Raw genomic sequence first — 18,679 nt, 5'->3', positions numbered from 1 at the left:
AGCTGGTGCTTTTTGGCGTCCTGGCAGGCGTGGCGGGAGGCAGGGCTAGTCTCTCGTTCCCATTGGCTGTTTTTGCGGTCACGTGTCCGGCCCTCCGCTCCGGTAAGCGTGAAAACTTAATTTAATATGTCGGCTGCAATTCAGCACGCCTCCGCATGCGCACGCACGAGCCTGCTAAAGCCACACACATACAAGATGCAGGAGGTAAGTGTGCTGGCTCAGCGTGGCTCAGCACGGTATTTTTTACTATGCCCGCGGCCTTAAAGCTGTATTGTTTGAAGATATGGACTAAATAAAAGCCAAAGTTTTTTTTCCCTGGATATACCTCTGCACTCATCTCCTACAGTCCCCATATACCATCTGTCACAAACAGCACACAAGTGAGCACGTGACTTAGATATGCAACCAGGGTTAATACACAAAGAGACTCTAGCCAACCCACCTTTCTCCTACGCATGGTTCCGTCAATAAGTTAATATTAACCCCTTACTCCATTACAATCATATCTATACACTGCCACCACCTGACAAATTATGCAAAATATGTAATTTATATATATATATTTACCAGGGTCTCAGGTCCCTGTTTATTATAGAAAAAAAACTATGCACTTAACACACACACAAATCAGTTGTAGCCGAAAATGTAACTACTCTCTCCAGAGCATGAAACAGTTCATTCAGAGCCTCAAAGCATTACTTATCAAAGAATTGTTTTACATATATATATATATATATATTGTATTGTATTGTATGTCTTTATTTATATAGCGCCATTAATGTACATAGCGCTTCACAGTAGTAATACACGTGGTAATCAAATAAATAACAGATAATATAAATAACAGATCATGGGAATAAGTGCTTTAGACATAAAAGTAACATTAAGGAAGAGGAGTCCCTGCCCCGAGGAGCTTACAGTCTAATTGGTAGGTATGGAGAATGTACAGAGACAGTAGGAGGGAGTTCTGGTAAGTGCGTCTGCAGGGGGCCAAGCTTTATGTATCATGTGTTCAGAATATCCACAGTGCTATTCATATGCTTCTTTAAGCAAGTGTGTCTTAAGTTGGGTCTTAAAGGTGGATAGAGAGGGTGCTAGTCGGGTACTGAGGGGAAGGGCATTCCAGAGGTGTGGGGCAGTCAGTGAAAAAGGTTTAAGGCGGGAGAGGGCTTTAGATACAAAGGCGGTAGAAAGAAGACATCCTTGAGAAGAACGCAAGAGTCTGGATGGTGCATAACGAGAAATTAGGGCTGAGATGTAAGGAGGGGCAGAAGAGTGTAAAGCTTTAAAAGTGAGGAGAAGAATGGAGTGTGATATGCGGGATTTGATCGGAAGCCAGGAGAGGGATTTCATGAGGGGAGATGCTGAGACAGATCTAGGAAAGAGTAAAGTAATTCTGGCAGCAGCGTTTAGGATAGATTGTAGGGGAGACAGGTGAGAGGCAGGAAGGCCGGACAGCAGGAGGTTACAGTAATCAAGACGGGAGAGAATGAGGGCCCGAGTCAGAGTTTTAGCAGTCGAGCAACAGAGGAAAGGGCGTATCTTTGTTATATTGCGGACGAAAAAGCGACATGGTTTAGAAATTTTTTGAATGTGAGAGAGGAGTCGAGTGTGACCCCTAGGCAGCGTGCTTGGGCTACTGGGTGAATGATCGTAGTTCCAACAGTAATGTGGAAGGAGGTAGTAGGGCCAGGTTTGGGAGGAAGTATGAGGAGCTCTGTTTTAGCCATGTTGAGTTTAAGGCGGCGGAGGGCCATCCAGGATGATATAGCAGAGAGACATTCAGAAACTTTATATATATATAAATACAGTGCTTAGATTACAGAAAAAAGATTACAAGAACATACAGTTACAATAAATGCAGAACAGTTTCTAAAAATAACAGTATAAGACATTAAACAGAAATCCCAATACAGTACGTTACCGTATGTCGTAGATTTATACCCCCAGAGGTCACTCCCGATCGGGTGCGCGGCGGCCATTTTTTTAAAATTAACGCGACATCCGCGGACCGCGCTATAACGGGGTTGAGCTGTATTTGATCCCAAAAACACCTCTGTTGAAATCTGATTTCATAACCACAGGGCAAACCCTATATATCATTCTTCTCCCATTGAAAACCACATAAACCCACACCTGCCGTAAATCAGCTGCTAGGTTGAGAACAGAGAGAAAAAACTCCTAAAAAAGACATTTAAGTTCTTGTCTCAGTATATAAACCCACTCATAACTTTATTTCTTTAATATGTAGACACATGTGAGTCATATCAATAGATTCAGGTGATTTTGACTTTCTTGCTCCTAAATTTGAGTGACAAATGGATATCTGTCCATGGCACCTCTTACCTACGTAGTGTGCGGTCTTATTGTGTGCATCTCCTTGCAACGATTACAGATATCTGGACATTATACTTTTAAGATAGGTTATCACCGGATATCCTCAGTTTGAATAACTTCATTCTTTTATGGAATACTTTCATAGCCACGCCCCCTGAACCTTGCAGAACACTCCAGAGAATTCTTTTGAAAGTAAGCAGTGTCCTGTTTACTTGGATTTCAGAGGAGCCATAAATTGATCCCTACTCTGGCAAAATAGATGCCCTTATCTCCAGATTCTATCAGACCTAAAACTAGGCCTGGCCAAGGGTTTAACAAGCCATAAAACATTTCTTTGTATTTTTAACACAATCGATAACCAAATTATTCCCCGAAGCCCCAGATTGCTTAAAAGACATAATATCTCATGATATTATTATGACACCAATATTTTTCACCTAATAGCAAAATGGTACCAGATGGTAGGCGGAAACAACTATGGTCAGACTCTGACCATTCATCCACAGTGTCTAAAAGCCTACCAAAGAGTGGAGCAGACAGCTGGGACTCTGAAAAAGGAAACTATAAGGGAAGTCAGATGGATGAGACTAGTCCCGTGAGGATACCCACCAAATAGTACACAAAAAATAAATGGGAAGGTGACCCTCCTATGAGAAATAGAAGGCTCCACAGTTATGTTATAGTCCCCCTCATGGAGGGTACCCAGGAGGACTATTGGTGAAGAGTGAGGTACTGGCAGTACCCATGAAAAACATAGAAAGGGCTACGATTGAAGTAAGGAACGAAACCACCCATGACGTGCTGGTAAGGAGAAGCACCATGGTGGCCCATCTGTACAGTGCTGAAATAGTGGGTCAAGCCTGGCAGAAGAGAACTGGCTGGGGTAAATTGACCCCCAATATATTGGACTTTGAAGACTGTACTGCCCCATAACATTGGAAGAGGTAGCAAAGGGACAAGATGACTCTACGGCATGAATTGTTCTTGACCAATGAATGCGACATGGGACATGCACAGGGAGTAGAGCACCAAGGATGCCTCCATGATACTCGCCCTTTTAGAGAATGGTCACAGAGATTAGCCATGAGACAACAATTGCAGGAATTGATGGGGGCAGGTATAATATCGGAGTCCAAAAGCCTACAGTATATGCTTTTCCGATAGTGGTGGCATGGAAGAAAAGTGGAGTTGTAAGGATGTGTATCAACTACCGCACCCTGAACAAAGGGACTACTCCTGACCAATATACTATGCCACGCATAGAGGACGCAGTGGACCGGCTCACGGAAAGCAAGTGGTTCTCGGTTCTTTATCTATGCAGCGGGTATTATCAGATCCCCATGTTTGAGCAGAACAAGGAGAAGATGGCCTTCATATGCCCTCTGGGGTTTTTAGCAATGTGAATGTATGCCCCAAGGAGTATCAAGAGCCCCAGCCACATTCCAAAGATTGATGTAGCGAGTAGTGGGAGAAATGAACTTACTCAAGGCATTAATATACCTAGATGATCTCATAGTTTTTGGAAGAACATTGGAAGAGCACGAGACTCGCCTAATGAAAGCACTGGACCGAACCCCAGGCGAAACGTGGTAGAGATCTAGTGAACTGCGCCAACACTGTGGTTGATACATGTCCCTCACTGTAATTTCCAATGCGCATATTCCATGTGCATCATGTGAGTGCCCATTTTATTCTATTTTATTGTTTATAAATTTATACCAGACGATTTGCACTATTGGTTGTCCCTTTGTATTCCCTTGAGGACCATCTGACCCATACACTCCAACATCCAATACCACACGGGGGACTTACCTCTCCAGTCCCACATGAACGTCAAGATCCTCTGAGAGAGTTCGTGTCTCTGAAATACCTGGATATATTTGGGAAATGTAGACCCTCCTTCCACTACTATATATTACCTTCTCCATCTGAACGTATTACACCATTTTTGCTATTTCTTTTTTTGATCAGATGAGGGCAACTTTACAAATCAGCTTGTCAGTCAGCCAATTAGGTTTAGCCTAGGTTTACAAACCAGCCAATGAGGTTGAACTCTGGATTATAACTTAACTGGTGTGGATAGGCTCTCTGCACTTTTAATGTTAGACAATACTGCTTTTCTACTTAGAGCTGTGCATGGTACACATTGATAGTTTCTTGCCCAAACTCTTCAACAGGAATATCCCACTTTAGGCTAAGGCCCCGCTCCCTCAGTCAGCGCGCCCGTACTGCAGACAGGCGGCGCGCTGACAGGCACAGACCGCGATATGCGGTCTGTAGGGAGCGGGAGGGGGCGGGAGTGGGAGGGCGGGGCGTGGTTTGAGCGGAGGGACCTGCTACTCCCCCCCCTCCCTCCAAGGGCTCGGTCTCCCGGGCTGCAGGAGGGAGCTGCTGTAAGGTAAGACACACACACACACACACACCCTACCCTGTGTAGGAAGCTGTGTGACAGCTCCCGCTCCCGCCCCCGATAGGCTCATCAGCGCACCACGTGATGCGTCACCGCTCGGGATCACAATTCTCCTGCATCCCCTGGCGGCTGACGCGTCACAGTGCATAGTGAGCCATGCATCGAGGGGGGACTGGGACCGGCTCAGAAGGATTCCCCCGCTGGTGAGGAACGCTCACGCGGCCACCCGCGCCGCCGGGTGCAGCGGGTCCCAGCCTTTAGAGGCCAGTGCCTTACAACGAGGCTGTATTTCCTCAAACATTAAGGCATTCTCACATTACCACTTTAACCCTAACAAGTTACTGGCCTCAACTTTTGACTATTTCCCACTGAAAGCATTATAATGATATCATATAATATTTAAGGGAACAATATTATATAGTAACCCCACCCCCTTCCATTTGAAAGGAATCCATAAGACAAAAACAAATCCCTAATGCTCCCTAATACATGAGAACAATCTGTTAATAGGTCACCTCGGCCCTGAAGTTACGATGCGTATGGGAGGTAACTAATAAAATAGCACCCCTTTATAAGAACAGCCTTCTACAGGCCATACATGTGGAAGAAGTTCCTTTCATGAGAATACCCCCTGATAAGAACATCATTTAGAGGTCCAGCATCCTCCTTCGCATGAAAGGAATCCCTGCTGAATGTACATTCTCCTTAAAAGAACATTTTGTGAAATCCCTTCTTGGATACGGTCCATAAATAAAATTCCTTTTAAACGACCATTTATTTGTACCATCTCATTACAACATCTTTACGGAGCTTGTTATTCCCATTATAAAAACATGTTGCCCCTGGGCCCCTGTGTGAAAGTTCATGAAAACAACACACTTTCTTAGAAAAAAAAATCCCCTGTGTTAATATGTGCCCTATCTTGTCTTCTGAAAGATCAATCAATGTAATTGTTTTATGGACTGAATCCCCAGAATCTAGCCCCTGCGTTCAATAACACACTATTGCAGTCCAATCACCATTTATAAGAGGCTAGGATACAACAATACTGGTTTTAGTCTCCTTCTCAATTATTAAAGGTGTGGTTCCACCTGCTCGTTTTCTTTCAGATAGGTGGGAAGCAGGGTTTTTTTGGAGATGTTCGGAACAGCATTAATGTCTGATCCGGGGACCCACTGCTTCCTGAGATACTTACTTCCAAAAGGTGCCCCCGGTACAACCCATGCTGGGAAAACAAAGTGGAGGTTTAAGTCTCCCGTGTCACACAGGCCAACAAAAACACGCAATGTGATCCATGTCATGAGTGCCGCAGGAGATTTAAGAACCAAGAAGAAACCAGGGGGTCCCCAGAGCTAAAATTAACGCGGTGCCGTTAACCATTAACAAAAAATTGCGACCCTTGGATAGAATGCGGCTTTCAATATTTGCTCATTTCCATCCTCCTGCATCGTTATCTTTTGATGTTCTCCTCATTTTTATTATACTGCTATCTAAAGGAGACAGGTACAGCTATCTTTCATTGATCTCCACTCTGTGGCATACACAATCAAATCAAATAAGCTTTATTGGCATGACGAAAGAACATTTCAGTATTGCCAAAATTCTGCTCTCCTCTAATTGTGGAATTCACAGTTATCTCTTGTGCTGTGGCATGTATCTGTCATGAGCTATCTGTTATGTTTTTGTTATTTACATTTAACTGTGATATGCACCAATTACATATCAGTAAAAACCACCCATCACTGCCAAGGTATATCAGCAATGTAGTGTAATTCCTATCAGCAGTGAAGATGTTAACTGAGATACAAATACATGGCTCCCTTATCTGGATCCCTCTATCTCCCCTCCCCCATATATAATCCTGTTTTTTTTTTTCTGTGTGTCAGCCTCAAAAGCAGCCAACTACTCAGTTTAAAAAAAAAAAAAAAACTTTTTGGGGGTTGTGCAACATGCTTTTTTTATTAATTCGATTTTAAATCTACCTTTCTTTTCTTTATCAGGTTGTAGTGGGTAGAATTCTACTTTCTCTGACCACTGTTTTCTCTCATAGAAAGAATAAAGCTACAGCTTGGGCAAAGAAAATAGGGGAGTGATGTACAGTATGTACAGTATACACTTAGACAAAGTGCGACTAGAAGTTTGTTTTGTAAGAAAGTGTTTCCTCCATGTGATACAACTTGTTAGCCAGAGACGGTTATACAGCACTTCGGACTTGGCAGATTCTCTGGCACATATACAAGATAAAAAAGTAACACCACAAAACAAAGAATAGAGCCTATAATGAGAACTCTTTACCTCCCATATAAAAACAATGATGCATAGAGATGCAGAATTTGACACATCTCATTATAATCCGTGTCACATAACTTCTCCCTAACTCCTCCCCCACTCCACCAAATAATCAGCGTGAAAAAAATAGAGATTTTGTTCATATATATTTATTAATTTATTGATCCACTAAAACTGCATTCTTTCTCTCTGCCACTATCTGACCCCCTCTCTGTTTCTTTCGTCTCTCTATTTGCTCCTTTTTCTTTGCTATTTTCTGTATCTTTCAGTGTATATCTCCCTTGGGTAACTTAGAGCCCCTCCTTTAGGTCCTATGGGCCCCCCAGGTTGGGAAACACTGGCCTAAAAAAAGAGCCATGGGGTGGTGGCGCTGATGTGAGAGTGCCCTACTAAATATCTAGTTTGTGTACCCTGAGACAGCTCATATGATGAGCAATTAATATTGACTATTTGTACTGGGAGACAAAATATTAATCGCAAGCTCTACAGAGTTAGAATATATACAGTCTAAACTGTACGGAGCTGCATGTGCTATCATACATATGTAACGAATTACCAGCTGCTGATAAACATACTCCAGACAGCCCATTGACCTTGATATCAATAATACTTGTGAGCCTTATAATAACAATACTGCACTAACCAAACCTCTCAAATCAAAAAAGGCGCGACTATAATGAATGAATCTGTATTTATTTCTATAATGCAAGCTCAAGGTGTTTTTCACTGTCAGTAATACAGTAGAAAGTATTAAGGAGGAGATTCACCAAGCGCTGATGTGGGGTGTCGCACCCCGATTCATGTAAATGTTAGTTAACACCTGATGGGGGTACGATAACAGGCATTGGCGATTTTTGTGTCTTGGCATATGTGGCCAAACCACCACGAAGAGCTTACACTTTAATTTGCCCAATATTCACTTTTTGCCTCCTACTTTATAGGCCAGCACCATAAACGCAAAGATTCTCCATGCATGAAATTTTGAAACACACTTCACAAGGAGGGTAATGGGGATAAACATAGGACTTACCCATTGGTGGCTTGGACGTCCAAAGGATCCTAGGATGTCTGCCATAGCACCAAGCATCTGGTCTGTACGTCCTGTGTGTCGCTGAGGAGCCTTCATGTCGTACGGTACCTCAAACTCCTCCAGGAATCTTTTAACTGATTCGAAGTCCAGAGCCCAATTTTCAGCTGGATGCTGCACCCATTGAAACTGCAGCAGGCAGGGTGTTAGAACTGAGAGTTTAAGAGAGTCTCTTCTTTAACAGTGCGTGTGTGTGTGTGTTGTGGCAGAGGAGACCAAATTGCTGTGGGGCAGGGAGAGGTTCAGAGCAAGGCAAGCTAAACAGTGATAAATTTTCAGCAGCAGCAACAACTAGAAAGCTAGTCCCTTTCATCAACTCCCCTCTACAAGCCTCATTGGCCTCATTGCTCTGTAGTGGAAAGGAGCCATATGTTTGGTGTAAGTTACTGTAACTTCCCATGCAACAGCTGGGACTTAAAGCAGAATCCTTTGGTGCTTTGCTTAACTCTTTTAGTGCCAAAGGTGCTTGCTGCAGCGAGTTGAATTTTTTCCCCTCTGACGGTGATTACTTTACATCAGTGCCCACCCTCTTAATAACTAGCAGTGAAACTCACATATATTGTTCTCCAAAGTCTGCTTTATTTATTTACTTATGTATAAAAATGTTTTACTAGGAGGTAATACATTGAGAGTTAACTCTCGTTTTCACGTTTGTCCTGGGCACAGAGTTATAAAAACACATGGTTACAATCACTTACAATCGCTTTAATCACTTAGACTGTAAGCACTTCGGGCTGAGACTTTTATGTCAAAAGCCCTTATTCCCATCACGTCCAGGGTTGCCACCTCTCTGGGTTTGACCCGTAGACCCTGGGTTTCGGGCACTTACCTCCAGGCTATGGGTTGCCGTCGTCAATCTCCGGGTGGTGGCGGAGTCTCCGGCATAATCCATTATTCTCCTGTAATTTCCCCCCTCCAAATGCAATGAGCATGGCTGCGCGGCGGGAAATGACACCGCTTTGCCATGGTAACCTGACGCCACGCGACGTCATGACGCTACACCTTAAAACACAATAATAATAAAAAAAAAAGATTTTGAAAGCGAAAGTCATTGAAATGAACATTACCATCTGTATCTGTTTGCGCTCGTCTGTCCTTTCTTGTATGTTACTCTGTTGGTGCTTTACAAATAAACGATAATAATAATAACATGCAATATTCATTGACTGGTTAGTATTAAGCAAACTTGATGTAAACTTTGGGATCAAGGCAAACTTTTTTGCAGAACTGACAAGGGTGAAGCTCGCAGAGTTTGCTGAGGCATGCAAACAGCTTGCACATTTGTATTCCACGCTCCCTGCCTCTTGTACTGCAAGCTTCTTGGAGCAGGACTTTCCTTACCTACTGTACCAGTGTGTGTTAATATGGTAAATTGTATGCATCGTTTTATTTAGATAGCGCCAACCATGTACGCAGCACTTTCCAACATTACAATCGGAGGTAAATAATATACATTACAAACAATGGGAATAAGTGCAACAGGTAAATGACAACGTAAGGCTGAAGGAGATCCTGCCCCAAAGAGCTTACAGTCTAAGGGCCTCATTCTAGTCGCTTCGATGACTTTGCTGCTATCTAGAACGATGTGGCATGTTCCCGCCGAACGGTTTGTCATTTGTGTTATCACGGTATTCAGAAAGAATCTGAAACCCTCTCAAACCGTGAGGCAGGGAAATGCCAAAACCGTTCGATTTGGCCAACTCATCGAGCCTTTCTGAATAGCTACCCAGCAAAATGTTGCGATAACCAACTCATCAAGGATTTTGAGCAGTTATCAAAGCTACCAGAATAGGCCCCTAAGTGTTCTGCTGGGAGGCTTACAGACACAGTAGGAGTAGAAGTGCATTGTTATAAGTGCAGACAGAGGAGGTCAAGCGCATCTGGAGTTTGTAGTAGAGACATTGGAAATGTATTGAGCTGCTTCTTATAATAGATGAAGATTCAGCTGGGTTTTGAATGGGGAAAGTGAAGGTGCTTGATGCATATCAAGTGGACGAGCTTTCCATAGGTAGGGAGAGATTCGTGAGAGAGGTTTAAGACGGGAGGGGGCTGTAGAGGTAAAAGGTGCAAAGGTGAGACAACTTGAGGTTGAGCGTAAGAGACAAATAGGGGTGTAATGAGAAATCAGAGTTGAGATACATAGAGGTGCAGAGCAGTGTAGAGCCTTTAAAATAATGGAGAATGTTGTAGTTTATACGGAAATGAATAGGAAGCCAACTATTTTTTGTTATTGTCTTCACATCCCATTGTATTGCAATATGGGATATGTTGGAGCTTTCTAAATACAATAATAAATAATATAAACTAGTGATCCATAGAATGACTTTCTATATTGCTAGGTAATGGAAATAATGCAGAATCTACCAACATAATATAAAGTGATACATATTTTATACGACAGTTAAGAACTGGAGCAGCTGACCAGTTTGAGGCGATTCACTAACGTCTCTCAGCTGGAAAACCAATGTGCAGAAAACCACCATATTAATCAAAGAACAGGAATTTAATTACATGTCATCTAAGCTTTTCCTTTGGTAAATCTGGTGTCATTCTTTTGCACTGGTTTGGTCCCAGTTGGGAAGCCAAGAAATGTTAATAGATACACCAATATAATTTAGTACTTCAAGCACAAAATAAAAGGAAAAATAAAGGGACCTATGTACTAATCGTCACAAACGTGTTTTTGGCACAAAATTAGCGCATGTCGAAGAAAATGTTCATTGCATTTGTGTGCGCTGATGCACTAAGTTTAAACCTCTCCATCTGCGCCAGCTGCATCAAAATATACTTCCGTGTGCCACAAAATCAATTAAAAGTGCATTCAACTTGGAGTAAACCCTAAAACAACTCTTAATAGCGTTAGTGCACAATGAAGTTGCTATGTATCAACCCAAAATGTATTTGATGCAGCACTAATGTTTCAATATAATCAAATGTATTATTTTCACACTATGGCCATTATAAATAATATTACACATATTATTGATATTCAACACGAGGGATACATCCAAAATAATTTCAAACAACAAATTAAGGGCATCATTCAGAGAAGGTTCATAAAAAAAATCACCGGACCATTTAAATCACCCTTTTATGAGCGTTGCTATCACGGTATTCAGAAAGCCTTCATTACCTGTCATAGCAAAATTCACAAAACGGGCGATTAGCCGGTGATCTGATAAACGACCCTCCTACCCGGCGAGTTGTATCTGCTGCAGAGAGAGCTGCTCTGAGAGAGCCGTCTCTCCCTGTGCAAATATCGCCCGAAATGTATGTGTATAAATTTCTATTTTGTTAATAGTTTAGATGTGCCGGGGGTCTCCTGAGCTGAACCGCATTGGTTTCAGCCTCAGGGACCCCCTACTTCCCGAGATACATTTTATTCCCATGGTCACGTGACGCGGACATTTAAATGCATAGGAGATACTGGCCTCCCATAACGGGGCCTGTATCTCAGGAAGTAGGGGGTCCGTGTGGCTATCCGCTATGGTAATGAAGTTTACTGTAAATGCATTTTTATTGCACAGGATTCATGCCAGGGGTTTCTGGTGCTAATATTAATGGATATCAGCTCCAGAGATTCCCGGCATCAATCCTATGCAGGAAAAATACATTTTTTTTCTCAGTCCCATCTCGCCGCTTCTCTGCAGGTTTCCAACACCTTTAAGCCAACTTTTTCTGGCGTGAGAATTTTGTGATAAAATCACCATTCTAGAGCGGTGATAGGCGTTCATAGCCAAATCACTGATACTAGAATTGCACGAGTTTATGAACATGCCGAAAAGTGGTGATAAGTGGCTTATCACCGCTGCCTCAGGGATTTTTTTTATGACCAATTTTTTTTGAGCAATTCAGTCTTTTATCACCCACTTATTACTGCTTACTGAATAGCAGTAGGCATTTTGGGTGATAAGTGCTTGATAAGTGGCTTATGAACGCTTTCTGAATGAGTCCCTAAGTGTCATATGTATGAAGGTTTTGTATTACTTTTTTGCATTAACATTTGAATGCACAAAATACTTTTGTAGCCCTGGTAAGATTTATGGGCTATATTTCTATCCTCCTCCTGTGCAGTAATCCCTGTTAAGGGCAGGTTTGCCAGGAGTAATCATGGGTTTCCCCCACCTCAAGCACTGGCCCTGCAATGGTGAAGGTAGGTCACCTGACCCTGTGTCCAATCAAGAGACACAGGGGCGGTGCCTGCTGAAACCATAAAGAGCAGTGCACTTCCTATTTAGAGTGGTCTATTCTAGTCTAGTAAGTGTGTGTTATTAGGGTGACGGAGAAGGTTAGAGCCTGATGAGTAGGGCTGATAGATAGGTGGACCAAGTACCTCTCATCCTGCTTAGGGGGTGACGGAAGAGCTAGCCCCACTCTGGGTGCCCCTGAGGCCCAGAGTGGAGGCAGGGACATCCTAAGGGAGTACAGCTGGCTGCTGGTTCCTATGTGATACCTGTCTGTATGCTGTGGATAAAGAGACAAATAAAGAGTAGCTGCTAATAGAAAGAGACTTGTGTGGAGACTGGAATCTCTCATCCTTGGGAGGAGATTCTGTGGTAGGGATTCCACCCCGTATCCCTGGGGCTTACTACAGATGGAGGCTCTGCACCATTAGAAGGAGAACGAAGGCAACCACCCCAGAAACCTGTCCTGTTGTCCCCCATGTCATCGCGGGAGACTCAGGCCCTCCTGTTGCCAGCAGGTACGCACCACATTCAGACACGTAGCCAGACCAAGAAACACCCTAGGGTACCCGATATGAGATTGGGTGGGGGTACATGGGCTACACTTTCAAATAACATTTGAGTACATAGGATCCAAAGTAACTTATGTGAATATTTTGGCATTTCACGTTTCAATAAATGAGTACTTCAATATTAGATTATACCTTTATTTGGATTAACACTAGATATTAGAAGACAAGCTTTCAAGAGTTCTCCTCTCTCCCTCAGGTATGTAAGGCTTTGGTCCCGCTGCGTCCGGCGGCGCACGCGGCCGCGTGCACGTTCCTCACCAGCAGGGGTATCCTTTCCTAGCCGGTCCCAGTCCCCCCTCGCTGCACGGCTCACAACGTGCTGTGACGCGTCAGCCGCCAGGGGATGCAAGAAAATTGTGATCCCGAGCGGTGACGCGTCACGTGGTGCGCTGATGAGCCTATCAGCGGCAGGGGCGGGAGCGGGAGCTGTCAGACAGATTCCTCCACAAGGTAGGGGGTGGTGTGTGTGTGTGTGTATCAGCGTGTGTGTGTGTATCAGCGTGTGTGAGGAGGGCATTTGTGGGGGAAGGGGGAGGGAGCGGGAGCTGCTTACCTTCCAGCAGCCCGCAGCAGCTCCCTCCTGCAGCCCGGGAGACCGAGGAGGGAGGGGGGGGAGTAGCGGGTCCCTCCGCTCAAACCACGCCCCCCCTCCCACTCCCGCCCCCCTCCCGGCTCCCTACAGACCGCATATCGCGGTCTGTGCCTGTCAGCGCGCCGCCTGTCTGCAGTGCGGGCGCGCTGACTGAGGGAGCGGGGTCTTAGCCTAATACGGATTTACAGAGATTCCATGAGTTTAGCACAGATGTAAAATACAAGATAACAATCTATGGCAGATGAGGTAGATAAGGAATATCTGTCTTAGATTGTTATCTTGGATCTACATCTGTGTTAAACCAATGGAATCTCTGTAAATCAGTATTACTGACCTGAGGAAGAGAGAGAACGCTTGAAAGCTCGTCTGATAATATCTATTGTTAGTGCAAATAATAAAGGTATCACTTAATACTGAAGAACTCATTTACTCTGCACTTTCGCAACTGGACTAACATGGCTATTTCTATTTAATTCTGGTTTCAATAGAAAAACAAACATCAAGGGCAGGACACAGCAGGGTGAACCCAGCGTTGTTAAAGCAGTATGGGCAGGTGTGGGATTGCTGAGGCACTTGTTAAAGCTGCAGTTCAGTCAATATCCTGCATGTGTTTTTTTTTTTAATAAATCAGTTCTGTAGTAAGAAAAAATACTTTTAGCATTTTCTGTTTTTAAAAAAACAACTTTGAAAGACCAATTTTCTTGTATTCTATTTTAACAGCCATTTGCTAAGGCACTGCCCCTTCCTGTCCTGTCACAAGCCCTGGCACACCCCTTTGTCAGCCCTGCACTCCCTCTAGCACATGTCAGTGCAGGAGTGCTCATGAATATTCATGAGCTTCCACTGACAGACAAGCAGAATATAAACAGATCCCTTCACTAATTATGTCACCAAATTTCAACCTATCAATACATGGAGAACGAATTGACCTGCAGCTATACAGTTCTTTAGGTAATTAGAGATTGCACACATAAAACTATTGAAGTAAAAAAATAAATTAAAAAAAAAAAAAAAAAGACTGAACTGCAGCTTTAAGCATAGTTGATTGCTACCTCTGCTGACATCCCTCGTTGTGATTCACTATATAACATGTGACAGTATTAGGCAGAACTAAATATTTACTAAGTTCTTATTTACATACCTTTAACTGCACTTACACTTTTTTTTTGGTTATGGAAAGTCTGTTTTAATAAAATGGGCGTGTCCTTTCTGTTCCATCAGCATATTTGTACCATGAACCTTTTTCTGAAGCCAGGGTCACGTTTGGTGTGAATGGCTCCCGATAGCATTAACACAGTTCCCTTTTAAATCACTCCAAGCCCTATAATATTTCCTCCACTTTATTGGGAAAGGCAGCAGGATACAAATACTTGTGGATGGTATGTAGTGGTGATTATTAGTTAGAAACCGGTAAAAAGAGATGGCCTCACCATGGGGGATGAACAGAGAAGGGGTTCTTTACTCACTGTCTCCAGGGTGGAAAAGGAAGTGAAGGGCAGTGTGGGTAAAGGAATAGTCTAGGGGCAGACTATGTCTGAACAAACAGGAGGGGGGGCAGACTAGCCCATTTTGGTGAGGATCTCAGAAACTGCAGTAGCAGCTCACTGATTCCATGCTCGGAGGCAAGAAATGCAACATTGTTGCAAGTTACACAGGCACAGTATGTGTGTGCAAACTCCATGCAGCTGGGAATAAAATCTGACAGGCAGAAGCTGCAAAGGAGAGAGGGGGGTGAGTCAGAAATGTAGTTATTGTTCCATGACACTCCCCGTCTGGTATCTGTAGATACCACTATATAACAGACTATGTGGAACATATGTGCAATGCATAACAAAGATAACATCACATTCTCAACGATGCAAGAGTCCATGTCCACATAGCGATGTGACACCGGCCGGTATCACTGGTATCAAGGTCCCTTGGTCAAGGTTCTTTGGCAAAGGATGCATGGTGGATGCACAGCTCCAGGTTTGCTGGTTGCACCACAATGTCTTTGTGTAAAGGTCTCTGGCACTGTTTCCTTTTAGCCTTGTGAGAGAACAGTCTTTTTGTCGCTGTAGTTTTACCCACAGAATGCATCCCCTTGTAGGTATGCCAGTCGTGGTAGCCTGTCGCTCTATCACCTGGCGTTTGGCAGAAGGAGATGGCTTTTGGCTCCTTGCGGAAGCGGAACAACACTCCTGGAAGACTGGTTGTCGAATCTAGTCCAGTAAAGAGGACGTCGTTCAGAGAGACTCCCTGAAGCTGAATGTTGGGGCTGAACACTACCCGGATTTGATCGGGTTCCTGAGGGTGGTAGGCCCCAGATGATTGGAGGTACCGGCATTCTTCACCTTTCTTCATTAGAGGTGTTGGCTTTGCTTGGCCGGTAAGGAATATCTTCTGGATGAAGGCCACAAAGTTGTTTTTGGTCTCTGGTTCCCTTTTTAGGTCGCAGAGGTGCGAAGTGAACTTAGAGATGGCATGTTCTCCATTGTTTGGGAGGCGTCTTTTTGGTGAACAGAATGGTAGCGGGCTCACCCAGCTGCCCGGTCCGTCTTTAACGAGCTCCTTGACTGTTAACCTCGGATCCTCTATCTTCCCTCAATGGTATTTGTTTGTCATCGTCCCTTGTCGTCTGGAACACTGTGCACCATAGGTCATCAGTGCATTTCTCTTGCACGAGAACATCTCCGCGTAGTTTGGTTAAATGCTTTTGTGTCTCTTTGTTAACTGCCATCGGGAGGTTATTGTCTCCCCGGACGTAACGAAGAACAGTCTCTTTTGCCCTAGTAAAACCCTTTATGAAATGTCTCTGTGGCTGTCTCTTTTTAGATGTGTGAGAGGCAGTCCTTTTGACACTGTGGCTTCACCTGTGGGGCGCAATCTTTTGCGGCTATGCCAGCCGTGGCAGGTGGTTGCTTTGTTGCTTGATACTCTGTGGAGAGGAACAACTGTAAGTCTTAGTCTTAGTCGTGCCACTGCTCGCGAGAGGATCGTCCGATTGTTTATTTTCTTTTGGATGACCCCTTTGTCGGTCAACTTTGGGAGGTTACTTTCTTTCTTCAGTGGAGTCGACTCGTCATCCTTGGTTATCTGAACCGCTAAGCATCCAAGGCCATTGTCACAACCCCCCGATGCAAGGCTGTTTTTGTTGATCTCAGGGGTATGACCTTGTCTTTTCTCTTCACTTGGCCCTTCGGTCACTTGGAGATGGCCAAGACATGGTTCAGAGAGAGAGATGTGTGTCCACATTCTGTTACTACCGTTCTGCGGGCGTCGACATAGTCTCGTCCGTGCTCTTTGTCGGTGCACGCGTTACCCACTATCACCCATCCTGTTGCTTTGGTCGTCTAGGATTGCATACATCCGAATAGCCTTCTCAGGTTGTCCCTGGGGGTGTACTGCGACAAGGCATATTTTGGAGCAGGATATTTTGTCACCTTCTTTTCCGCAATCCTCAGTGCGCTGAGATGTGACGGATGTTGGCTCTCCTTCTCCTTCCTCCCCGCCATGCTCCGCTACGGAGGATGGGTTGTTGAGTTGGTGGGGTGTCAATGCCTCTGGGTGTAACGATGTCATGTGCTTGTCACTTTCACACACCGTACATTTGATTTCTTCTTTACAGTGTTTGAATAAATGAGTTGTGGAAGCACAACATTTGAAACAAGCTCCCCATTCCCTGAGTAAGTTCTTTCGCTCCTCTATGGGTTTCATTCTGAATCCGATACACTCGTTAAGCGGATGCGGCCTTCTGTGTATAGGGCATTCTTTGTTAAGGTCCCTTGGTTTCTTGTCTCCGGCGATCGACTGATCGGGAGTAGTTTGGGTCGTGGGAGGCACGTTCGTCCTGCGGACCGAGATGGGTATTTGGGTGTTACCGTATCTCCGTCTCTCTGTCCTCAGGCTGCTTGCACTGTGTGTGGTTTGCGCACCTAAGAAGAAGCTGGGGTCGTTCCTTGTCCTGGCTGCTTCGCGAATGAAGCTCAAGAAAACTGAGAATGGGGGGTAGACGACTTGTTTCTCCCTTTTATATTTGGAGCCTTGTGAAATCCACCTTTCTTGGAGGTTGAAGGGTAGCTTCTCCAGGATGGGTCTCACTCCACGAGCTGAGTCTAGGACGTTGAGACCTATTAAGGAATGGTCTTTCCTTGCGAACTCCAGTTCTTGCAGCAGGTCCCCGAGCTCTCGTAACTTCGAGTAGTCTTTAGTTGTGATCTTGGGGAAGCTGTCGATTCTTTTGAAGAGCGAATCCTCGACCGCTTCGGGGCTGCCGTAGGACTCTTCCAGCCTTTCCCACACTAGGTCAAGACCTACTTGGGGTTGGTGCGCATTTGCCGCCCGAAGTCTCTTCGCTTGCTCCCTGGATTCGTTCCCCAGGAACTTGAATAGCAGGTTGAGCTCTTCCCTTGCTGAGAAGTCTAAGCTGTTGATTGCGTCTTTGAACGTGAACTTCCACGTCCGGTAGTTCTCAGGGCGGTCGTCGAAGCAGATGAGCCCTGCTTGCACCAGGTCGCGCCGGATCATATACTTGGCTATGTCTGTCAGGCCTGAGGCATCGGCGTGTTTGTCTCGTTCTGAGGTAGTTGCTGGGAGGGTCCGTGCGGTAGCCTCTTCCTTAGCGTGGACGCGTGATGACTGCTGGTCGGTGTGAGGGGCTGTGTTTCCCCGTGTGGGTGTACCTGGATGGCGAGCCCGTTGTAGTGCATCCGTGTGCGCGCTGGCTTGTGGATCGCTGTTGCGGCTGTGGCTATCCCAGGCAGCATGTGCCATTGACGGAGCAGCGTCTTCTCCTCGTGGACCTAGCAAGTCTTCGGTGTCTGTGGTGTCACTCCCTCCGTGTTGAGATGGTGCGCTGGTGTTTACACTGAAGAGGCTCCTTATGTAGTCTTCAGTGCGTTGGGCTGGATCCTCTGAGGCTATCCTTCTGTACGGTTGCTCCCCGCCGTCCTGTCTCACGGCTGCTTCTAGGACTTCAGCTTGGGCTATGGCGGCGGTGGCTTCCTTCTCTTAGTTTAGGGCCTCTAGGTTGATGTCCACCTCTGCCTTTTTCCGTGCAGCGGTGGCAGCGGCTGCGGCGGCGGCGGTGGCAGTGGCAGTGGCTGCAGCGGCGGTGGCAGTGTATGGAGCGGCGGTGGCAGCGGCTGCAGCGGCGGTGGCAGTGGCTGTCCGCTCCTCCTCTTCCATGCGGGCCCTTTCTAGTTTCATGACTGCCTCTTTCTGGGCGTA

The 18,679-nt window shown here is 45.1% G+C and overlaps 1 protein-coding gene across 2 annotated transcripts in view; it reads right to left on the bottom strand.

The window, feature by feature from the left end:
- ARHGEF25 (Rho guanine nucleotide exchange factor 25) overlaps positions 1–8,456 on the bottom strand; it is a 248,073-nt gene extending 239,617 nt beyond the window's left edge. The window contains exon 1 of one of the 2 annotated variants that reach the window (XM_075591563.1): positions 8,067–8,456. In XM_075591563.1, coding sequence (XP_075447678.1) covers positions 8,067–8,162 — 96 coding nt within the window. In that variant the 5' untranslated portion in view covers positions 8,163–8,456. The remainder of the gene's footprint in view (positions 1–8,066) is intronic. The other variant, XM_075591564.1, reaches the window with a different exon arrangement.
- Between the last annotated feature and the right edge of the window lie 10,223 nt (positions 8,457–18,679).

This window comes from Ascaphus truei, chromosome 3, assembly GCF_040206685.1.
Source record: "Ascaphus truei isolate aAscTru1 chromosome 3, aAscTru1.hap1, whole genome shotgun sequence".
NCBI classification, from domain to species: domain Eukaryota; kingdom Metazoa; phylum Chordata; class Amphibia; order Anura; family Ascaphidae; genus Ascaphus; species Ascaphus truei.
The sequence above is the reverse complement of the archived record's forward strand: the minus strand, read 5'-3'. Positions and strand labels throughout refer to the sequence as shown.